General features: G+C 32.9%; 1 protein-coding gene across 4 annotated transcripts in view; it reads right to left on the bottom strand.

The window, feature by feature from the left end:
• Nucleotides 1-20,355, bottom strand: part of LOC130452518 (maternal protein pumilio-like) — a 341,105-nt gene that overhangs the window by 262,277 nt on the left and 58,473 nt on the right. For all 4 annotated transcript variants that reach the window (XM_056791847.1, XM_056791846.1, XM_056791848.1 and 1 more), the window contains one exon: nt 5,787-5,904. In XM_056791847.1, the coding sequence (XP_056647825.1) occupies nt 5,787-5,904 (118 nt within the window). The remainder of the gene's footprint in view (nt 1-5,786; nt 5,905-20,355) is intronic.

The following is a 20,355-nucleotide window of genomic DNA, read 5'->3' as shown; positions in this document are numbered from 1 at the left end:
GGTTATAATATGGATAGAAGCCATGAAAAAAGTTGAAAAATCGTGTGAAAACTCGAAGAGAACCCGATAAAGTTTAGAGACATGAGAAAACAAGAATGAAATGTTTGTATGGCTAAACAGATCATTTTAATACTGAAATCTTGGTTAGATGAAAAATATGCAATTATCGTGATGCCAGAAGAATAATCAGAACCTAAACACTTCTGGAAGACAGGATTTTTGTACCAAACTATATAGTACTACTCCTTTATGGACAGTTTCTATAAGCGGAAGCTGTTTCGACTAAGGAAGACAGAATGGCAACGATTTTTCTAACCTACGAGCTTCCAGCTCGGTTCTGCTCATTCTCAAGCATGCGCGGTATAGATAAAGTGTCTCGGACGAGAAAGAAAATGAATATTGTCGGCACTGTAACGTAGGGACATTTTTACCAACTGATGAATCAGAGGAGATTTTAATGTCTCCTGATGACAGTTTCGATACAGATGATGTTTTTCCTCGTCTGGTATCAGAAAATATAACATGGATAACCGGTGATTTTGGAGAAAAATTTTTCCTGAATCTCAATGTGCAAATTTAAGATGAAGAAAGAGGAAATGAAATGAAATGCGCGATTGCAATTCTAATTGTTGCAGGCTATAATGAGTTGCCAGGACGAGATCCAGGATTCCGAAGGGGATATGGTCAGTAATTCCATGAGAAGAGACAGATTTCGTCAGATTATAAAATAAATTTACTGTGCAAATAACTTAAAGATAAATTGTGGAAGCTACCGCCGCTTATGGATGTGCTAAGAGCCAAGTTTATAAATAATTTGATTCTCGAACAAGAACTGGTTTATTTTGCACTCTTCAATAATCATTTTATACAATTGAGAACAACTTGAATGAGGAAATAATGATTTTATGATAATATTGGAACTGTAATGTCTCTGGGAAAAATAATCAAGTGAATTTGAACTACATACATATTTCCTGTTATTTATATATAAACAGTAGTACCACATCAACTGAGGACAAGTATTTATTTTTTTATCATATCTAAATTTTAATCATATTTTATGTAGGTCAAATTATCAACACAATAACCCAGACGGTGTACGGCATTGACATTGTTTCAAATTTTAAAATTGACTCATCCAACGCAACACTATAAAAAAATATAAAATATATTTTCAATATTTTTCTTTTGTGGTAAATGGAATTGAACATTTTTGTTCAATGGAACCATTCTCAACTATGTTGGAAAATTGTATCGGTTCTTTCGATTAAATATTTCTCAATAAGAATTTTTCTCGGTTAGTTTTTTCGTCAACTAGCAAACTTGTTTTTTATTATTTTTTCATTTGACGATGCCACTTTTTATTTTTGTCAAGTTTATCAGAAACAAGATAATTAGAGTAACATTATTAGTGCAGGCAAATTAGGCGATTTAGAGATAAAACCTTTAAATTAAATTGGGCGCTGAGGTTTTGGTATAATAAGGTCTAGCAACTCTTAACAAAATTACACACAAGAATTATCGAAATTTTGGAACTTGAAACTCAAAAAAAATTTTGAAACGCGAATAACTCGAAAACTAAGAGGAATTCGAAAAAAACTGCCGCAACAAAAAATGTAGAGTTCTCTAAAAAAGGTGTTTTTTTCTATTTTTTCACCGTAAAATGGGTTCGTGTACTCAAAAACATTTTGAATCTAGAATAATTTGAAAACTTCGAGGAATTCAAAAAAAAAATACTGGAGCAAAAAATGCACAGCACAGCACAACAATACATCTTGGTCTTCAAGCATTTTTTCTAACCTCATGTACTCAAAAACATTTTGAATTGCGGATAACTCGAAAACTGCGAGGATTCAGACACAAACTGCCGGGATAAAAAATGTGGAGTACAACATTCTGTACAAAAAAGTTTTCAACTTTTTCCTAGCCTCAAAATTTCCGTTATAAAATGGGTTTGAACGCTCAAAAATTGTGAATAACTCGAAAACTACGTAGAATTCTAGAAGTCAAAGACGTAGAGCACAAAATGAATAATCAAATTTTTATGAAAGAGCAACTATTAAGGAGTTTGTTAATATTGAAATAATATTCAACCGAGAACGAAGATAGTGTTCAAGATGGCGTTTTTTAAAAGTTAGTTCATTTAAAAGCATGAAGTAGTTCATGTGTGTATGAAAATATTGATAATAACACGAACGACAAATCTCTCGTTGGATTTGCTTGTTTATACGGCGAGTGATGAAATATATCCATTGAAACTTCATCTCGCAAGATTTTGGAAAATTTCCCAACTCGAAAATTTGCTATCATCTCCGAATGGAATATAGAGATCTTAACCATCATGATGCATTTTGATTTTTTGAAAACGAAGTAATTTTCCAAGGGTTAGAGCAGTTTCCATGTGCGCTTGGAACGTAAATTGACTGGAATTTACACTGGAGGGAATTCGGGGTTGAGAATAATTTACTCAGAAATATTCGAATTCCTTTCAATTTTCGTGTTATTCGCTTTTCAAAATTTTGTTTGAGTTATAAGTTCCAAAATTTCGAAAACCCGTACCCGTAATTTTGTTAAGAACTGCTTGGCTTATTCAGTAACCGAAAACCTCCGAGAATCTAAAAAATCAGAAGAGCCCAATTTAATTTCGGGTCTAATCACAATTTACCTGTACTATATCACGTAACCTCTAAATCGACTCTTAGAAAACAACACCGATCAAGTCGAAAATTGGCAGTTTTCACATTTGATGGAGCTAGTCACATGATGTAGTTTCCAGCCAATCAGACGATGTAATTCGAAAAGTAGTAACACCGCGTAAGTCGATGGGCCTCTTCAACACCGCAAAAGACGTTGGTCTATTATACTTTGGGAAAGGGAAAAGATACTGACGAAAATATTGCTCAGTCCTGAGCTTGTTACGAATTCACACAGGATGTTGAATCAATTTAGCAGCTAGGTAATGTGTTATTGGTTCTCGATGAGTCAAATGGCACGCTGGTAGCTTCTGTTTTTGCTTATTGTTTAGTATACCATCTAGAGACAATTTTGATTTAAAATTTCCTCTGATTTTATATTCCGATGTCTCTCGCAACGCAATCTTGAGCAATGCTCTATTATAGCGATGGAAAGAAAAATATTGTTATCATTCAAAAATCCCCGAGGAAAGATCACACCCACATGGAATGTGATTCCGTAAACAGTGCAATAGAATGTAAACTGAATGGCAAAGTAATATAGACCAGATGGTACAATTTGGTATAAAATTGATTTTGATGACAAGCCTCAATCGTTACCACAACAAATTAATTGCCGACAGAAATTGTATACAGCTACAATACCAATTACAAAACGGAAGTATGGAGATATTTTCGTTAAATTGTACCAGAAATGCTTGTTATTTAAGGAAAATTTCCGATTTGACATAACTCCATAGGAAAAAACCCATAGGTGTTATATCTAGATTGCATTGAGGTCAATTTATATCTCCTCTCTTAGAGATCCATTTGGAAAAATTTCAACTCGACTCAAGGTCTTGGCAGAGATTATTGGACATGTGTGGGTCGCTCCGCTCTGCTGGAACAATTTTCTTCGGTTATAACCATAAAATTTCACAGTTAGATAGATACGAAGAAGATATCTGTATAACGCTCAGAATTCACTGTATCTGGCGTTACCTTGCACCTTCCAAAAAGTAAAGACTTCGCTGGCATTGCAGTCCATACCGTCACTTTAGGCCAGTGGTGGACAAAGTGCGGCTCTTCGGCTCCTTAAATGAGGCGGCGAAGCAACTTTAGTATTTGTCAAAAATTTTGTAAATGCTACAATAATCGAGTTGAAATTTTCTCCTTTTGAAATTGACATTGGTAGCTTCGAAATACAATTGGTGGATTTTGAAACAAGGAGATATTTAAATAGGAACGTCTTTGCGTAAAATTTGGAATACACAAGTGGTTTGCTTTGAATGACTTGGAGAAGGAAGACATGACTATGTTCAACGCTTGGAATAGAGTCTTACGATCAGCTAAAAAAGCTCCCTTTTTGGTTCTACATATATATATATGCGAACTATCTTTTTCAAGCATGAAAATTGAGACTGAGAAGTCTCTGTTCATATTTTGGCTCTTTGGCTAATACGTTAGCCGACCAGTGCTTTAGGCGAACGTAGAGGTTTCTGATGTTTGCCTTTTGGATTGATTGCACTCCAGTAATTTTGCTTGTTGACGTATCCATTAAGATGAAAATGAACTTCATCGAACACAAGATGTCAATACGTGCAAAATTGCTATTTTGTGAAAGTTAATGCAGAATTTTTGATCATTTGAATAAAACAATCTCGAAAATTTTGAGGATACGTCATAAATATAACCTAAAAAACCGGAAATAAATAATTTTCATTCCATTTTTTCAATATAATTGGAAGAGTTTTCATTCCTATAATTAGACAAAGTTTAAATATCGAATAATGGATCGAGAATCGGGGTCTCTCGAGAAATGTATATATATTTAGTCTAGAGTCGACTATTCCCACTTAGCCGGAACATTATACAGATCATACCGAACCAATTAAAACTTTTTAATTATCCTGTGTATTTTAGTCGCTTTAAATTGTGTTTAGCCGCATAAAATATGGCTGATTAGATGTTTTAAATATTAATATGTTCAAATAATAGAAAACTACTCAGAAATAGGATTGAAAAACAAACTCAAGGAAAAATAAGGGAACAATAGATAAGATTTACAGCAGGAAGGTCGACAATAGATCACCTCTACATCATTCAACAACTCTTAGTACAAAAAAATTCAAAAAACACAAATTGTACATCAAGCATTTATCGACCCAAACTTAAACTTCAGACTCAGTGCCAAGAAACGAAATATGGAGAGCCAGAATATCATACAAGCAACGAGGAATCTAAATTAGCAAAAATATTTACTCAGCCGACACCCCTGCATTTTGTGTACTGTATTTTTTAGCAAAATCTTAAATCTAATGGCATTAGATATAAAATATTGCTCTCACAGTCCAACAATATATTGTGATCGGTACCACTCTTTTTGGAACGAATTGATTGCCAGCATTTGCTTACGAGCGTTTTCGTGGTGGGATTGTGACAAAATTCAACACCAAAATAAACGAACTCTAATATATTTCCGAGCTTTCGAATAATTATAAATTCATCGTCTGGGAATTGCGGTTTGTTAACTTTTGTAACAAAACATTAGGTTCATCAACATTCAAAATTTAATATTAAAACTGACGCTTAGTAGAAATATTAAGCGTATTGAATCAGAATCAATACACAGAGCAATTTTTAATCAATTAATTCCCAGACGATGAATACAATTACAGGTATTCGAAAGCTCGAAAGTATAGTGGAGTTAGTAAACTATGGTGTTTAATTTTGCCACAATCCCACTACTTAAACTCTTTTGAGCACGTTTTCGGTTCCTTATTATTCATTATCAGCATCAATTCGTTGAACTATAATTAACCATCGTGTTCATGACAGAAAACTAGAAAGCTACTCAATAGTTCAACATTTTTTTATTCTAACCAGGTCAATGATTCTCTACTGACACGTATTTGTACGGTATTCTGTGGTCCATTGTTGACTACCATTGTTCTTCAACCATTGAATTAAATATTCTCCAAAGAAATCGAGGTAGTCTCTACTATTCATTCCTGTTGATGGATACGCTAAGGACCCAACCCAAACCTTCAAACTACCAACCCCAAAATTTCTTTTTACGTGTTGTTAAATATTTATATAGATCGTATAACTTACCGGGTGCTGCCCAAGTCGGGTCTCTCCATACTCCTTCATGATTTAAATGGTTCAAATTCAGTTTGCTGGAGCCATCTTTCGATTCAAGACCCCACAATTTTTTTGCTGCTGGTGCGATCTGCGACAAAAAAAAGATTAATTAATGAAGGAATAAATTTTTCTATTTACAAAATAGAGCTTGATATAAATTGGCGAATCCGAAGAATATTTATTGTTTCAAAGTATCATTTTACAAAGACATTTCGTGATAGATTATTTGTTATATGAAATTTGTTACTTGTAATAAAGAGTATTTTAAGAATGAGATTTTCAAAATCCTTGATAAAGAATGTCTGAAAAGAGTATCGGATTTTTGCGCTAGCTTTGGAAGTATGTAAAGTCCAAAGGCAGTTATAGTAACCGCCATGACTGGTAAAAGTATAATCGGTCCTTATTCTCTTGAAAATTGATAAAACGAGACCATTAATAATATCATTTTGGGTAGAAGTAACCTCCCAGAAACCCCGATCTAACCCGCTTCACTATTTCGTTTCAGATTAGAAGAATACCAGGAACTTAATGAGTTTTACGACACCAACAACCGGTTATTATTTTTAGACGCCCTATATAAGACACTGTATAGGAATCGGTCCACTGCAAACTTTTGACTTCGACTATAATTTTTTTCAAATTATTCATCAGATCAAAAAAAGAAATAAGCTGTTTGGAAGACAGCTCCGTGAGGTGCGAGGAGTGACTATTGGTCAGTGGACAGTAAAACGAAGAATGCAGGAAAATAACCTGACATTTGAAACATCTGCGATTGGTCCAAAACTAACTCCAGCTCATCGGCAAGCACGCTTACGTTTTACACAGGATCATCTGAATTGGACGTTGAAACAACGGGGATTTGTTTTATTCCCAAATGAGACCAGAATATGCTTCCATGGTAGCGACCTAAGAAGGAAAGTACCGAAGACCAAAAGAGCGATTTGCAGTTTGTTGCTTTGAAGAGCCAAGTGCTTACGGTGGTTCCTGTATGATCTGGGGTGCAGGAACGGGAATCGCTGAATATTCGTAGGGACAAACTTGTTTACAGTACAGTTTCATGTGGTACCTTACATTGGAGACGACTTGCAAGGACACAATCATTGAGAATCGTGCAAGATTACATTGCAGAAACCGACCTGACCTAAATCCGATTCGAGCTAGACTTCCTCACCCAAATTCTATCTCAGAGCTCATAGTTGCAATAGAAGAAGAGTAGCTTAACATTCCACAAGACATAAGTTGATTAGATCTACGCCTTATCGTAAGAGAGATGTCATTAGGGTAAGAGGAGGTCATAACCAGTATTAAAAAATTAATTCTATGCACAAACAATTAAATATTTTAAATCGTGAATCAGTTTTATTTGAATATTCCTTCAAGTCGCGGTAATTATTTATAGGAAACCCTGTATAAATTTGACGTAGGTCAGTGATAAAAAATTTAATTCACTTATCTAGTGATGACTTCAACATTATCAGTTGAATAAATAATTTTGAATAATAACATGAGAAATTTTATCATAAATATTTACGTAACGAGTTAAAATTTTTAGAAAAATATCTTATCAGATTTTTTTTTGTAATCTGAACATTGAAAATGTTGAACCAAATATTTCGTGAAGGTTATTCATTTTTTTTGGACATTTTTTTTAATTTTCGTTATCGCATTTGCTTTTTTGAAATCAACGTATTGATAGTTGTGAATTTACAGTGTTCAATGTTATTGACACGATTAATTAGTCTCACTAGTACTTATGACAAACAGCAATACAATAATTCCATAAATTGGTACTATTAACCATGCTAGGACATCGGGACATCATGTAAAGGTATATACGAGGTGTGGTTATTGAATAACGAGACTAGTGATATAAAACGTTTTATTCCGATATTATATATTTATTTCATTCTTTTTCTTCAGCTACTTATCCACTATTATCCATTTCCTTTTGTTCCTCAGCCAAGCCACTTGCTTTCTCCCGACTCCCCGTTTACTATCTATCCTACCCTCAATTATAAAATCGATAATTCATTATATCACTTTACTAAGCGAAAAAAATCGATTAAAAATAACCAAACAACTACATCATGTCTATAACGCATAGATTAATCGCAAAAAATTAACATATCGAGCGGTCGAGAGAGCCATAAAAGTATTTAGCTGCTGCCGCATTTTTGAACTTTGCGTTATAGACATGTGATTGTTTGGTGATTTTTAATCGATTTTTTTCGCTTAGTGCAGTGATATAACTCACGTGCGAAACAACCTATATAACCCTCCCCTATTCATACATCGCTCCAGGCGGATCTTTTCTTAGAAACAGTGCAGGAAGTCTTTTTTTTCAGGACGAGCGCCGATTTCTTTTTCACAGCCTCAACAGCCTAAAATCTTGTTCTTTTAATGCAGATTGGATGTTAGTAAAGAGGTAGAAATCGCACGGTGCAAAATCCCGCTAATAAAGTGGATGGTCTAACGGACATAGGACGGACAGTGTAAAAATTGTCGCACAGAATATTTGTCAATTTTCATAGATCCAGCAATCGCACGAATTTTAACCGACGGTCAAATCGAACAAAATAACCGACTTTTTAAATATTTTCATCCGGTTTTGACATATAAGGGCGACCCGAACGGGAATCATATTCTCGGGCATTTTGAAAACGCTTAAACGACTGAAAAGCACGTGGTCATTACAAACATTCATTGCCATAGAGTTATTTCTATAAATTATTGGTTCCAGTTGCAGTTTTTCATATGAAATTTCACAACAATCTGTTGCTCTATATTACGGCAAAACAAAAAAACATCCCCTATACAAACTAAAGCCGCAGCTACACTGGTTTGTCTACAGACACATAGACGTCGCCTTCGGAAGAATAGGCTTCAGATTAAACAGCTAGCAGTCGCTAATGGGATGAAAATTTCAATACAATGTATTTGAAAAAACTTGTAAAACGTGAAAATCTGGAAAAAAATCTACATATTTTTTGGAAAAATGCTTTCTTTACGAGATAATGTGTTAAAATTGGTGAAATCAGATCCACGCGCCAACAACTCTGAATACTAAAGGACTTGTTGCGACTCTCGACTAAAATATTGCTTCTTTTTGGGTGAAAAGTCCCATAATAAAAAGGATTTTGAACGAAAATCCTTCAGAAATTGACATATATAGTGCCGTCAAAAGTACTTTCTATTTGTTATTCAAAGCTGAAATAATTTTCTTTAATAAATAAACAAACAAGAAACAAACTTTTGTCGAGCAAAGTTTGTTCCAAGATTCGTTAGGTCAAAACTGAACAAATTAAATATAACATTCATGCCCACCTTGTCTTTGACCAAATTGAAACATATTTTTCTAAACCTTTTGTTTTTTATTTTGCTCATTTTTTTTTCTGGTCGATGTCTTTGCGATTGACGTGAAAATATCAAAATGCAGATTCCTGAAATAGGCCACTTGTCATCCAAAACAAGACTCAGCACTTTCAGGATATGCGTCTAAAAACGTGTGATAAGAAAGTTTTCATCCATTTTTTTTTACATTTTCCAAGAGGCATGGAAATTCTTCTGATAAGGCTAGTAAGTCTAAATTATTGACTATAGTTTCATCAATGTGAAAATTCGCATTTCAGAAGCTGCTCATCATTTTTTTCTTAGGTAATCTCAGGCCAGTTTTATTTTGAAATCCCAAGCGACGATTTCTCGCACTATGATGATGATAATGTTGATATTTGAATTATTAAATAAAAATGATGTACTCCGGGTGATTACTTACCATCATTTAATAAATTACCACATCCTCATTAATTCTGGTTTGTACAAGTAATTCCAGTTCGAAAATCCTAATTTCTCGTAAACGTTACTCGGTCTACGTAATTTCATTTTTTCTTCGACTTTTAAGAAATTTATTTCAACTGATGGATGTGGAACTATAGATAATGAAAGATTATGTTGCAATTTTTTGAAATACTGTCATAAATAATCAATCAACTTTATAATTATTATCTGATTTCAGTCTAATCAAATTACGAATCCACCCAATTAATTTGAGTATGCGCGTCATAACTCTAGCATCAGGAGTTCATTACTGAAAAACAAAAATTCAGTGCTACGTATCTCCAAAATGGACTATTTATCGAAAACAACATGTAGGTACCTTTCTTGTGAAAATTTTCACGCTCTAAATACAAGTTTCTATACATTGTATCAAAATTTTTCAATCCGTTTCACGTTATTCACGAAATACCAATTTTTAGAGTTTTTCCGGTGGTTTTCCCCCAATTTCCATAGCCTCCATAGCATGCAGAACAAGTTTTTTACTTGAAGTACTTTTCAAGAACCAAAAATCATTATTATTGGTTTTAATGTCAGGTTTTATTAAAATTTTGGATGCAGCGCCTGGACTACAAGTATTTTTCTTCAAAGGGGGTAAAGAATAATCTTAGAAATTGATAAGAGGACATAGAACTTTCATCAGACACATACAATACACGAAATATAAATATAGAAGGTGCTGAGATAAGGAATTTACGAAACAAAGAAGAATATGAAACAAACGAAAAAAATTAAAGTCACATATTATACACGAAATATCTCGGGACAGAAAAAAGACATCGACTTACGGATTTTGCTATTTTGTTGTTTACTTTTTAAAGATTTACGTAAACTTTTATGCTTCTGTTTCAATTTGATTTCAAGAGAAATATCGGAAAGATATGAATTTAATTGCTTAGAATTTATATATTTTGTATTGCTGGACAAAAAAATTCTTTCAAACAACATCAAGTTTATAAAAATCTGCTAAGCAGAAGAACTTACCGCCATTTTTTCATAATAAGGTTTCCACTCTTCCCCAACTCTTATTTGAAGAAATAGACTAGAACTTGAGTAAAAAAAATACGCAGAATTTGGCGAGGAACTCGATTATTGTATAAAAACTACCAATTAATAGAGTAAATTCTAAAATATTTTGCTTTTTTAAATTTCATATTTTCGAATATAAGAGATTTGTCCGACGCCGTTCTTAATTGCCCACCCGGTACATACCATAGATAAAAAGAAAAGTACAAATATGTAAAAACCGTCTCCCATATTTCTATCGCAGATATCTAATATTTAACCCGGATCTTTTATCTTCTCAAGTTACCGAGACTTCGGTTCAAGTAGAAAATGTTAACGAATTTAAATTGAAGGGGTGGACGAAAAGGGGAAAAGGAATAGCGGAAAATCGTCGAAAATGAGCCTCTTGTATAACAATGTTTTTCGACGACCTCAATTATTTACGCGCACATTATTCCTCCGCGTATTTCACTTTCATACTCTGCTCATGTTTGTTGACAAGTACTGAACTTAATGTGGAAGTTGCCGAGTTTATCTCTAATTGTCAGTCAAGGGGGTGTAAAACTACGAGTAGACAAAAACGAGTATATTTGACACATATTTCAACAGTAAAACACATCACGTTATCACGCTATGGACAAAAAACTTGAATACAAAATTAATGACTGAAATACAACCCGATTCAAAAACTATCTCTTAACAAACAAAAATGAAAATATTGAATAACGTCTGAATAAAAATTTCCTGCTGAAAATCCCAAAAAAAAATGAAATGATAATGGATGTTTAAACCTCAATCTTTACAGATGACTCGGTAACAAAATATGGAACAGGAGCCAGTACGATTTATAAGGAACTGAATATCCAAAAGTCGTATAGACTAAAAACTATATTCAAAATCCTTCCAGGAAAAACCACGCAATACAGAAGGCTGCCAGACTGATAAGTGAAAACCCGTGTTATCCACGGATTTCTACCATCAATATTTTTTTTTCAAACTAAACAACTTTTACGAAAAAATGTTCATAGTGGAAGCATATACCGACCTTATAATAGGCTGCATATTTTACTAACAAAAATTGAAGATAAAAACTTTCTAAACACGCGTTTTTGTATATATTTCACGATTCTGAACCGCAGACCCAAAAAAACAAATTATTTAATTTTTCCAAATTTCGCCTGATTAAAGTCTATTCATCGAAGAAAAATAGTAAACCAAAACAATGATCAGTGCGCGATCAGCACGTGAATATCTCGGGCGAAACGCGATGCGGCATCTTTATTGGTACACATTAGTGTCTGTTGAGACACATGACATTAGCTATACTCCTCCTAAAAGGAGAACTGTGAATATTTATAAAAATGAAATGCATGAAAGTTATGACGAGACTGTTGATGATGTTATTTCCAAAATATAACAATTAAATTTTTCACTTGATAAGTGGAAAAAGTGTGTCACTGATGTGTAAGTTGATCCCCTAATTGCCAATGTTGACGACAGTGGAAACTCATTGCCATTTGATGGAGAATAAGAAAATGTGTTTGAAGATTTTATCTTAATGTTTGAGTACACATATTTTCTTTCGATTTCTGTTTTCAGTGTTAGCAATAAGATGCTATATATAAGTATATAAACTCCTGGACAAAGTTAACAAACAACTTTAATTCATCTAAATATTTACAGTATAAACACAAGATAAAACAAAGTTACATTGAAATAATAATGAACACTTACAAATTAGTTTTTTCATAAAACTTTATATCTCGAAATTGGAAAAACAAATAAGTGAAAGGGAATAAATGCTTATGGGTCAACCCTAATACTCCGTAAGCCCTCCTGCATTCATTCGAATCCTCTTTTTGATATAGTCCCATAGATGTTCTATGGGATTCATATCCGGACTGTTAGATGGTCATTCTAATATATTGACATCATGTAAGTAGCCAATAACCTGTCTAGCCACGTGTGGACGACCGTTGTCCGGCATGAATAAAAAATTAGACCCATCAAACAGACCAAAAGGCATTACATGTTCGACAATAATTTTTGTCGAAGTAATATTGAGGAATTCATATACATATAGGGACCAATTCCGTACGAGCATAGAAGCAAATTCCTCCCCAAAACATTTTAGAGCAACCACTAAAAGGCACTTTAGGAGAGATATTACAGCTGGCAAATCTTTCTCTTTGCCTTCGCCAGACACGTTTACGTCCATCTGGAGCCTCAATGCTAACTCTAGTTTCATCGGAGAATAGAACCTGTTTCCAATCATCGATGGTTCAATTCTGATGTAGTAGTTAGAAAGTTTTATATCTGAACTTTATGTTCTCTGGTTTTTTGGCTGGTTTTCTGTTGCTTAACCCTGCTTCATGTAAACGTGTTCTAACCGTTCGAGACGATATATCCGTATTTCGAACATCTGATAATTCATTGTTTAGCAGATTGCTTGTGACTTTTCTGGTTCTGAGAACACGTTGTCTCAAAAAAACGATCATAAATTTTATTAATGCAACGTTTCCGTTCTTGTTCTGGTCTCCGATGGTACGAACCCGTTTCACTATGCGACTGATGCCGGAATTATGTCTTCCTAACAAACCAGTAACATATCGCATTGAATATCCTTCATTCAGGAGAGTTGATGGTCGCACTGCCTCCTCAATTTCTTTGACGGTTCATTTTTTACTTGATATTCTCCCAAATTTAACTTCCAAATACACACGTAATAAAAATAATTACAATCAACAGCTTACTTTAACCGAAACTTTGCTTTAATCAGCTCTTTTTAAGAAACACAATTTTAGTCCAGAACGAGGTTTAATACGAATTACTGTCAAAACAAGATTATGTACGATAGAAAAAATATGAGTGGTGCGTGAATTTGGTCTAGGGGTTTATAAGTAAAAATTCGAATATCATTAATACCTGATTTTTGAATGAATGTTTTCCACATTTTGACCTTTCACTTTATATCTATTCCAAACTTTACGTTTACATTGTAATAATAATTGTGCATAATTAGTTATAATTTATACTACGGTCTTGTTACATGCCCGGCTTTAGTCGCAAAATGGTTCCTTAGGCCGGCCCTGTCGAGCTACAATGAAATTGTAAAAGTTCGGCGAATTTACGCAGCGCCTTTCACATTTTTATCAACTGCGGAAGCGCCTTTGATGTTTCCTTAGAGCTTTTTATTGTAGCGAGCGGTTTATTCACAGTATTTCTTTTAAATAATTTGTAATAAAGTCTATGTATTCATTTCCTTTGTTCTAGAACTTTTTTGAATATTATTTATGTATATAAATGATATGTTTAAACGCATTTAGTTTTAAATAGTCTTATTATAAGTAAATGTATTATATAGTGTGTAAATAAATTAAGAGATGTTTGTTTACTAATTCACCCCACGAATAGAAAGAGTGTAAATAAATATGAAAAACGTTACAATATGGACTTTAGAAAACAATTAACCAGAAATTGTCAGTATTTTTTATAACGCCAGAAAAAATTTATATTTTTTTAAATTTTCTCCAGCTATTATGAAGAATACGTATTAACTCCCTTTAAAAGTACCCCGACGGAACGGCTATGTTGTAAAATAACAAAGATACTAGTTATGTGTGAGGCCACGGGGTACAAGAATTTTACAAAAAACGGATGGAAGTTTTATGATTCACAAACAATTATTGTGATTTAGGCTTTCTCTGTGTTTGGACATGTTAATTTTTAGGATATAACTATGATTTTTTTCGGATTTGCGTTTTTATTGCAAACGTCGGATAAATCTACGCGTTTCACAAAATAGTTTCGTGAAAATTTCGTTTTTTATGAGCTATTGAGACATATTTTGTTTTTTTACTGTAAATTTTTGGGTTTTTAGTGCTAATAAAAGAAAATAAGTGTTTAGTGGAGTGAAAATGAATAAGAGTAGTGTGGCGAAAACCGAAAACTGTATGTGAGTATCAAGTTTCGATTCTTTTTTATTCTTTCTCTACTTTTCGTTCATTTTTATTTTGACTATTGATTTCACTGAAGCGAATCATATACAAAGTACAATAACGTTTTAAAAGTACGATTTTCGTATCGCCGTAATTTGATAATGATTTGAACTTAATTAGCCGAGATAAAATGAATAATAAACTTTTTCGATATCTGCTTTCGTTTTCGAGATACTGATACTTGAAATCACAGTCAAACTTTAGTACGAGATTCGTTTTCTGGAACACTTCAGTTGTAATGGAAGATTTTTCGTTTTAACTTCTACACAAATCTTGTAAGTTAACAAACAAATATTTCAATCATATGTATAAAAAAACAAAATGGGCAGTAACGAATCAGAAACACCTGGCCCAACAAAGAAAACACAAAAATTTTGGAAAAAAATGTATATATTTTTCAACGTAATCTCTATTTAGCTCAATACACTTTTCCCGGCGATACCCTTTTTATAATAAGCATTACCTTTTCATTGTTGGAAAAACTTTGACCGCCGAGCCATTTTTTTCAAGTCTGGGAACAGAAAATAATCCGAGGGGGCAAAATCTGGAGAATCGGGTACATGGGGTAGCAATTCAAACTTTAAGCCATTAATTTTGGCCATTCCAATAAAGGATGTTTAAACTGGTGCCTTTTCTTAATGAAAAACATTTTATTCTTAGCCAAATGCGGCAGTTTTTGCTTGATTTCTTTCCTCAAACGTTGCAATAAGTTCGCACAATACTCGCCGTTGAGGGTTTTTCTTTTTTGAAGATAGCCAATGAAAATTATCCCACACGCAACCCAAAAAAACGACAGGTGATCTTGCTTGCAAATGGAACGGTCTTTGCCTTCTTTGTGGCTAGTTTTTCCTTATCAGTCCATTGTTTTGTTTCTTCTTGTGTTTCGGGTATGAAGTGATGGATCCCCGTTTCATCCATAGTTCTGAAACGGCGCCAAAACTCGGTTTCATTTCTGTTTTGTTCAATTGTGAGCAAACAAGGCACCCATCTTGCGCACAGCTTCACACGTTCACTATTGATGTATGCCAAACAAATACTTAGCAACGTGGCGACTTCAAACTTGGAAACATATGCTGTATACACTGTTTACTTTCTACTACAGTGGTATTTTTCAAGCAACTACCGCAATCTCTTAGTCAGGCCATGTATTTCTGGAACCATCTTCGTATATACGACTTTTATCACTCCGTGATAAATATGGGAAAACTTCAACCTTTTTTTTAGAAACATTTGCCTATTTTTTACTATCATTTAGAAAATAAGAAAAATATTGAGCAATAATTTGAAGATTTTATCGATAATTAAATGTAAATATATGCTGTTTTGAGCTTATCGAGCTGTAAGTACGCATTGAATGCTTTCAAACGCGAAACCCCGATGGGGATAGAAGTTTTTTCGACATCAAGTATTGATATCTTTAAAACGAAGATATATATCGAAAAATCTTCATTTTCTAATTAATTTGGGTTGATTTACAAAATGTCCTCGCCTAATCTTGGCGCCAAGAAAACCGTAAGCGTGCCACGTTTGCTGGTTCAAAGTAGAGTAACTGGTTTTGTTTTTTCATCAACGTATACATCATTTCAGAACAAAAAAAAAATGGTAAAAATTGACCTTTTGATCCATTTTGGTCTTTGTCAAAATATGACTTGACATTGACAACTTGCATAACTATATTAATTGATAGATCGCTTTCGCATTCCTTGTATTTGTTTCCCTTTCACGAATTTTTGAATTTTCACATTTGGAAGCATATTTCTCGATATTTTGTTTTATTTTTTCATCTTATTAATGACCTTTTAATCTGTTTTCTAAATACTGATAAGTAAAAAGTTTGGAGAAATTAATCATACATTAATATAGATATTCTATAATAGACTATTAATATTTATTCGGTCCTTTTGTAGTAGTTTCAATTTTATGTTTCAAATTACTGCGATTTCAAATTACATCAAATACACTCGTTCACGTTCTACATAATTCCCCAGACACATACACGAAGCTGGTAGTAAAACAAAAGCCCCACATCCTACGTGTATACAGAGACAGAGAGCTGTTAAAATTTTTAATATTCACGCTTTATGTTCTATCCCATCATCAGATTTGAGTACCTACACAACGAAATGGCGAAACGGTTCGAATAATACCGATATGGTTTAACAGCTTTTACCGTTCTTTCTAACTCTCTGATCTACTTTTACTCTAAACGACGGTAATTAGAAATGTTGATGCCCTTTATATCAGTACAGAAATGTTGATGCCCTTTATATCAGTACAGAAATGTTGATGCCCTTTATATCAGTATAGAAATTTTGTTGCATTTTACATGAGTTTAGAAATGTTGTAAATCAAATGTTGTTGCACTTTACGTCAGTTTAGAAATGTTGTAAATCAAATGTTGTTGCACTTTACATCAGTTTAGAAATGTTGTAAATCAAATGTTGTTGCATTTTACATGAGTTTAGAAAAGTTGTATATCAAATGTTGTTCCATTTTACATGAGTTTAGAAATGTTGTAATTCAAATGTTGTTGCACTTTACATCAGTTTAGAAATGTTGTAAATCAAATGTTGATGCATTTTACACGAGTTTAGAAATGTAGTAATTCAAATGCTGTTGCACTTTACATAAGTATAGAAATGTTGTAAATCAAATGTTGATGCACTTTACATCAGTTTAGGAATGTTGTAAATCGAATAAAAAGTATTAATTTTTGACCTTCACGCAAAGAAATTACCACCCTTCCGGAAAAAATCTGTTAGGCTAGGTACCAGCCGATTTCTCATAGAATTTCGATAATCAAGGTAGATTTTCTTGAAAATTGGTATTTATAATCTTCATCAAAATCTACCCTGTTCCGAAGGGTGCTTATACCCTGATGGTGAAGGGAAATTAATGAAATTTTTGGAAAAACTCAAGAGATATTTTTCAAAGTACATAGAAAAACTTCAAAATGAGCACTGTCAAAAGTCTTTTGCATATGACCGATTTATAACAAAATTAAGGTTTCTTTTTTTTTCTTTATTGAAAAAATGTAATAATTATACCCTCGCCATAACCACCCTAATTGAAATTAATCTTAATCTGCTTCCAATTAACTTCATATATTATGTAGATATGATTGATACGATTTGAATGCTTATTTAAAAAAAAATAATAGAATTGAACATTGCACATTTCCGTAATCTTGAAATAAAAAAATAATTTTTCTCAAATAAACCAAAAACTATTGATTTTATTAAAAAAATGTTACAAATTTATAAAGGTAGGGTTTTTCATTCCAAACATTTTGAACTATTTTAAATCTATTTTTCATAAAAATTGAAGGAGATATATAAGTACCAAATGTGGCATATACAAACCCTTTTAGCTGCACCCTTTTCGAAACCGGGGGTCGAGAAACGTTTTAATTGATATGATGTTGAAGTATTTGAAATCCCCTACAAAATGCTTTTTTAAAACAGTTGATGGCTTAAAAATTGATCGAGTTATTGTCGAAAAACTAACTGCTTTTTTTTTTCGAAATGTCGGAGCACGAACTTTGGAGCATTGGAAAAAAAAAAGAAACGAAGAAGATATTAGTGATGATGAAATATAATTATTCAAAATTGTTGTTTTTTAAATTATTTATTTTCATACGATTATGGGATGATTTGGAGGGTTTGCATGAATCTGGCTGATCATAAACGTGTTTGAGAATGTCGACAGATTTACCAATAATTAATTCAAACTTTTATTTTACTCAAACACATGCTAAAATCGAAGTTTTTTTAAATTTTTTACGATAAGAGGTAGTTTTCACCACTAAAAAAATGAAAATCGCCCTTCAGCACGATTAAGGGGTTAAGTAAAGCTTAAATTCAAATTTTCATAAAAATCGTCGTTGATCAATAAAATTCCAGAGTTTTTTCCATTCCGATTAAGATACCTCCAGAACACCTGATTTGAACGCATCAACCGTTTCTTCACGTGTAGAAAAACGTTGAACTCGCAATTTATTTTTGATACACGGGAAAAAGATGAAATCATTGGGTATCAAACAAGGACTATACGATGGCGGATGACCCATCAATTTGATGTTTTGACGTTTTTGTTTGAAATGATGTGTGAGAGCTCGCATTGTCGTGGTGGATAATGATTCGTCTCCAGCGATTGGTTTCCCTGATTTTTTCAAACACTTCTGCCAAACAAATGCTGGTATACTATTCAGAATTGACAGTTCTACTCGGTTCTAATGGACCATTTTCTTCCAAGTTCTTCGTGCTCGAACAGCTTTTGTTGGAAGATCCATATAGACAATTGTTTTTTTTTTTAGTTTCAAATTCATATGCATAGATCCATAATTCTTCGCCTAACACGATCTTATAGACGTGATTTGAAGCACCGCGATTAAAAATTGCATAAATCGACACACATTCCATTTTTTCGAGCGATATTGGCGATACGGTATATCAAATGACGATCTTGCAATATCAGTTTAAGCACAGCATTGATGTTTCTGGTACAACAATCGATTTCGGACGACCTTCAAGAAATTTATCTTGTAGCGAAGGGCGACCATGACTGAATTCAAAAAAATCAACAAAACACAGTGACTCGAGATGGTGCTTCATAACCTAAAGTCGAAGCGAGTTGATTTAATCAACGTCGCAAGTCATAGAAAAGCATCGCACGGAAATGTTCACGATTGAATTCCATTTTGATTCGTATGACACGTACTGCAATTAAAAATGTCAAAAGTTTTGATATATTTCAAAGCTTAAGTAGCAACCCTCGTAATGTGATATTCAGCAAATTAATTTTACCATTTTTTTTTTCGATTTCAATTGCTAATTTAAAGTTTTTATTTAAAGTTTTTTATTATAAGAATTGAATGTTTAATATCTGATTCCAATTTCATTTTTTCAGAAACTGCGTCTAAGGAAGTTTCAAATTTTAAATTTTTCCTTTGAAATCTCACGTGTTTTTGGTATAAATTTTTTTACAATATATTTTCCAATTAGACAATCGGATATGAGGTGTTTGAATATTTGATATAATTTCTCGAAGAGTTATGTCAGGTTTGCACTTTTGGCAGACCTAAAATCAAGACGAATTCACAACAAAAAAAATATCCGATAATTCGAATTCCTCGTTAATTCGAACTTTTGCGTCGGTCCCTTGACATTCCTATACTAACACATGTAAAAACACATGAACTTTCGAATTATCAAAAAAATTCGTATTTTCTGTGTTAAAATTACCGAAAAATTCGAATTTTTGGCGTTTAAATAATTGAAAAGATCGAATTTTTGATGTTCGAATAATTGAAAAATTCGAATTTTTCTTGTATAAATTATGTATGTACGTATGTATTAAAAAATTCGAACTGTTAGTGTTGAAAAAAATTGAAAAATTCGAATCTTCAGATTCTAGGTAAGACGACGATATTTTGTCGAATCACTCGATTTGCTTCAAAGGAAAAAATCGTCAGCATGAAGCAATCTAGCATAGCTGATTTCTTTACAAAAAAATAAATATATGTATTTTTTTTTAATTTTAAATAAATAAATAAATAAATAAACATGTTATATACCCATAACATATTTATTTATTTATAAAATGGAAAGATGCATCGAAATGCATACATATATGTATGTAAATGTGCACAACTCCGATAATTCGAACTTTTGCTACGGTCCCTTGCAGTTCGAATTATTGGAGTT

This window comes from Diorhabda sublineata, chromosome 1 (genome assembly GCF_026230105.1).
Source record: "Diorhabda sublineata isolate icDioSubl1.1 chromosome 1, icDioSubl1.1, whole genome shotgun sequence".
In the NCBI taxonomy this organism is placed as follows: domain Eukaryota; kingdom Metazoa; phylum Arthropoda; class Insecta; order Coleoptera; family Chrysomelidae; genus Diorhabda; species Diorhabda sublineata.
The sequence above is the reverse complement of the archived record's forward strand: the minus strand, read 5'-3'. Positions and strand labels throughout refer to the sequence as shown.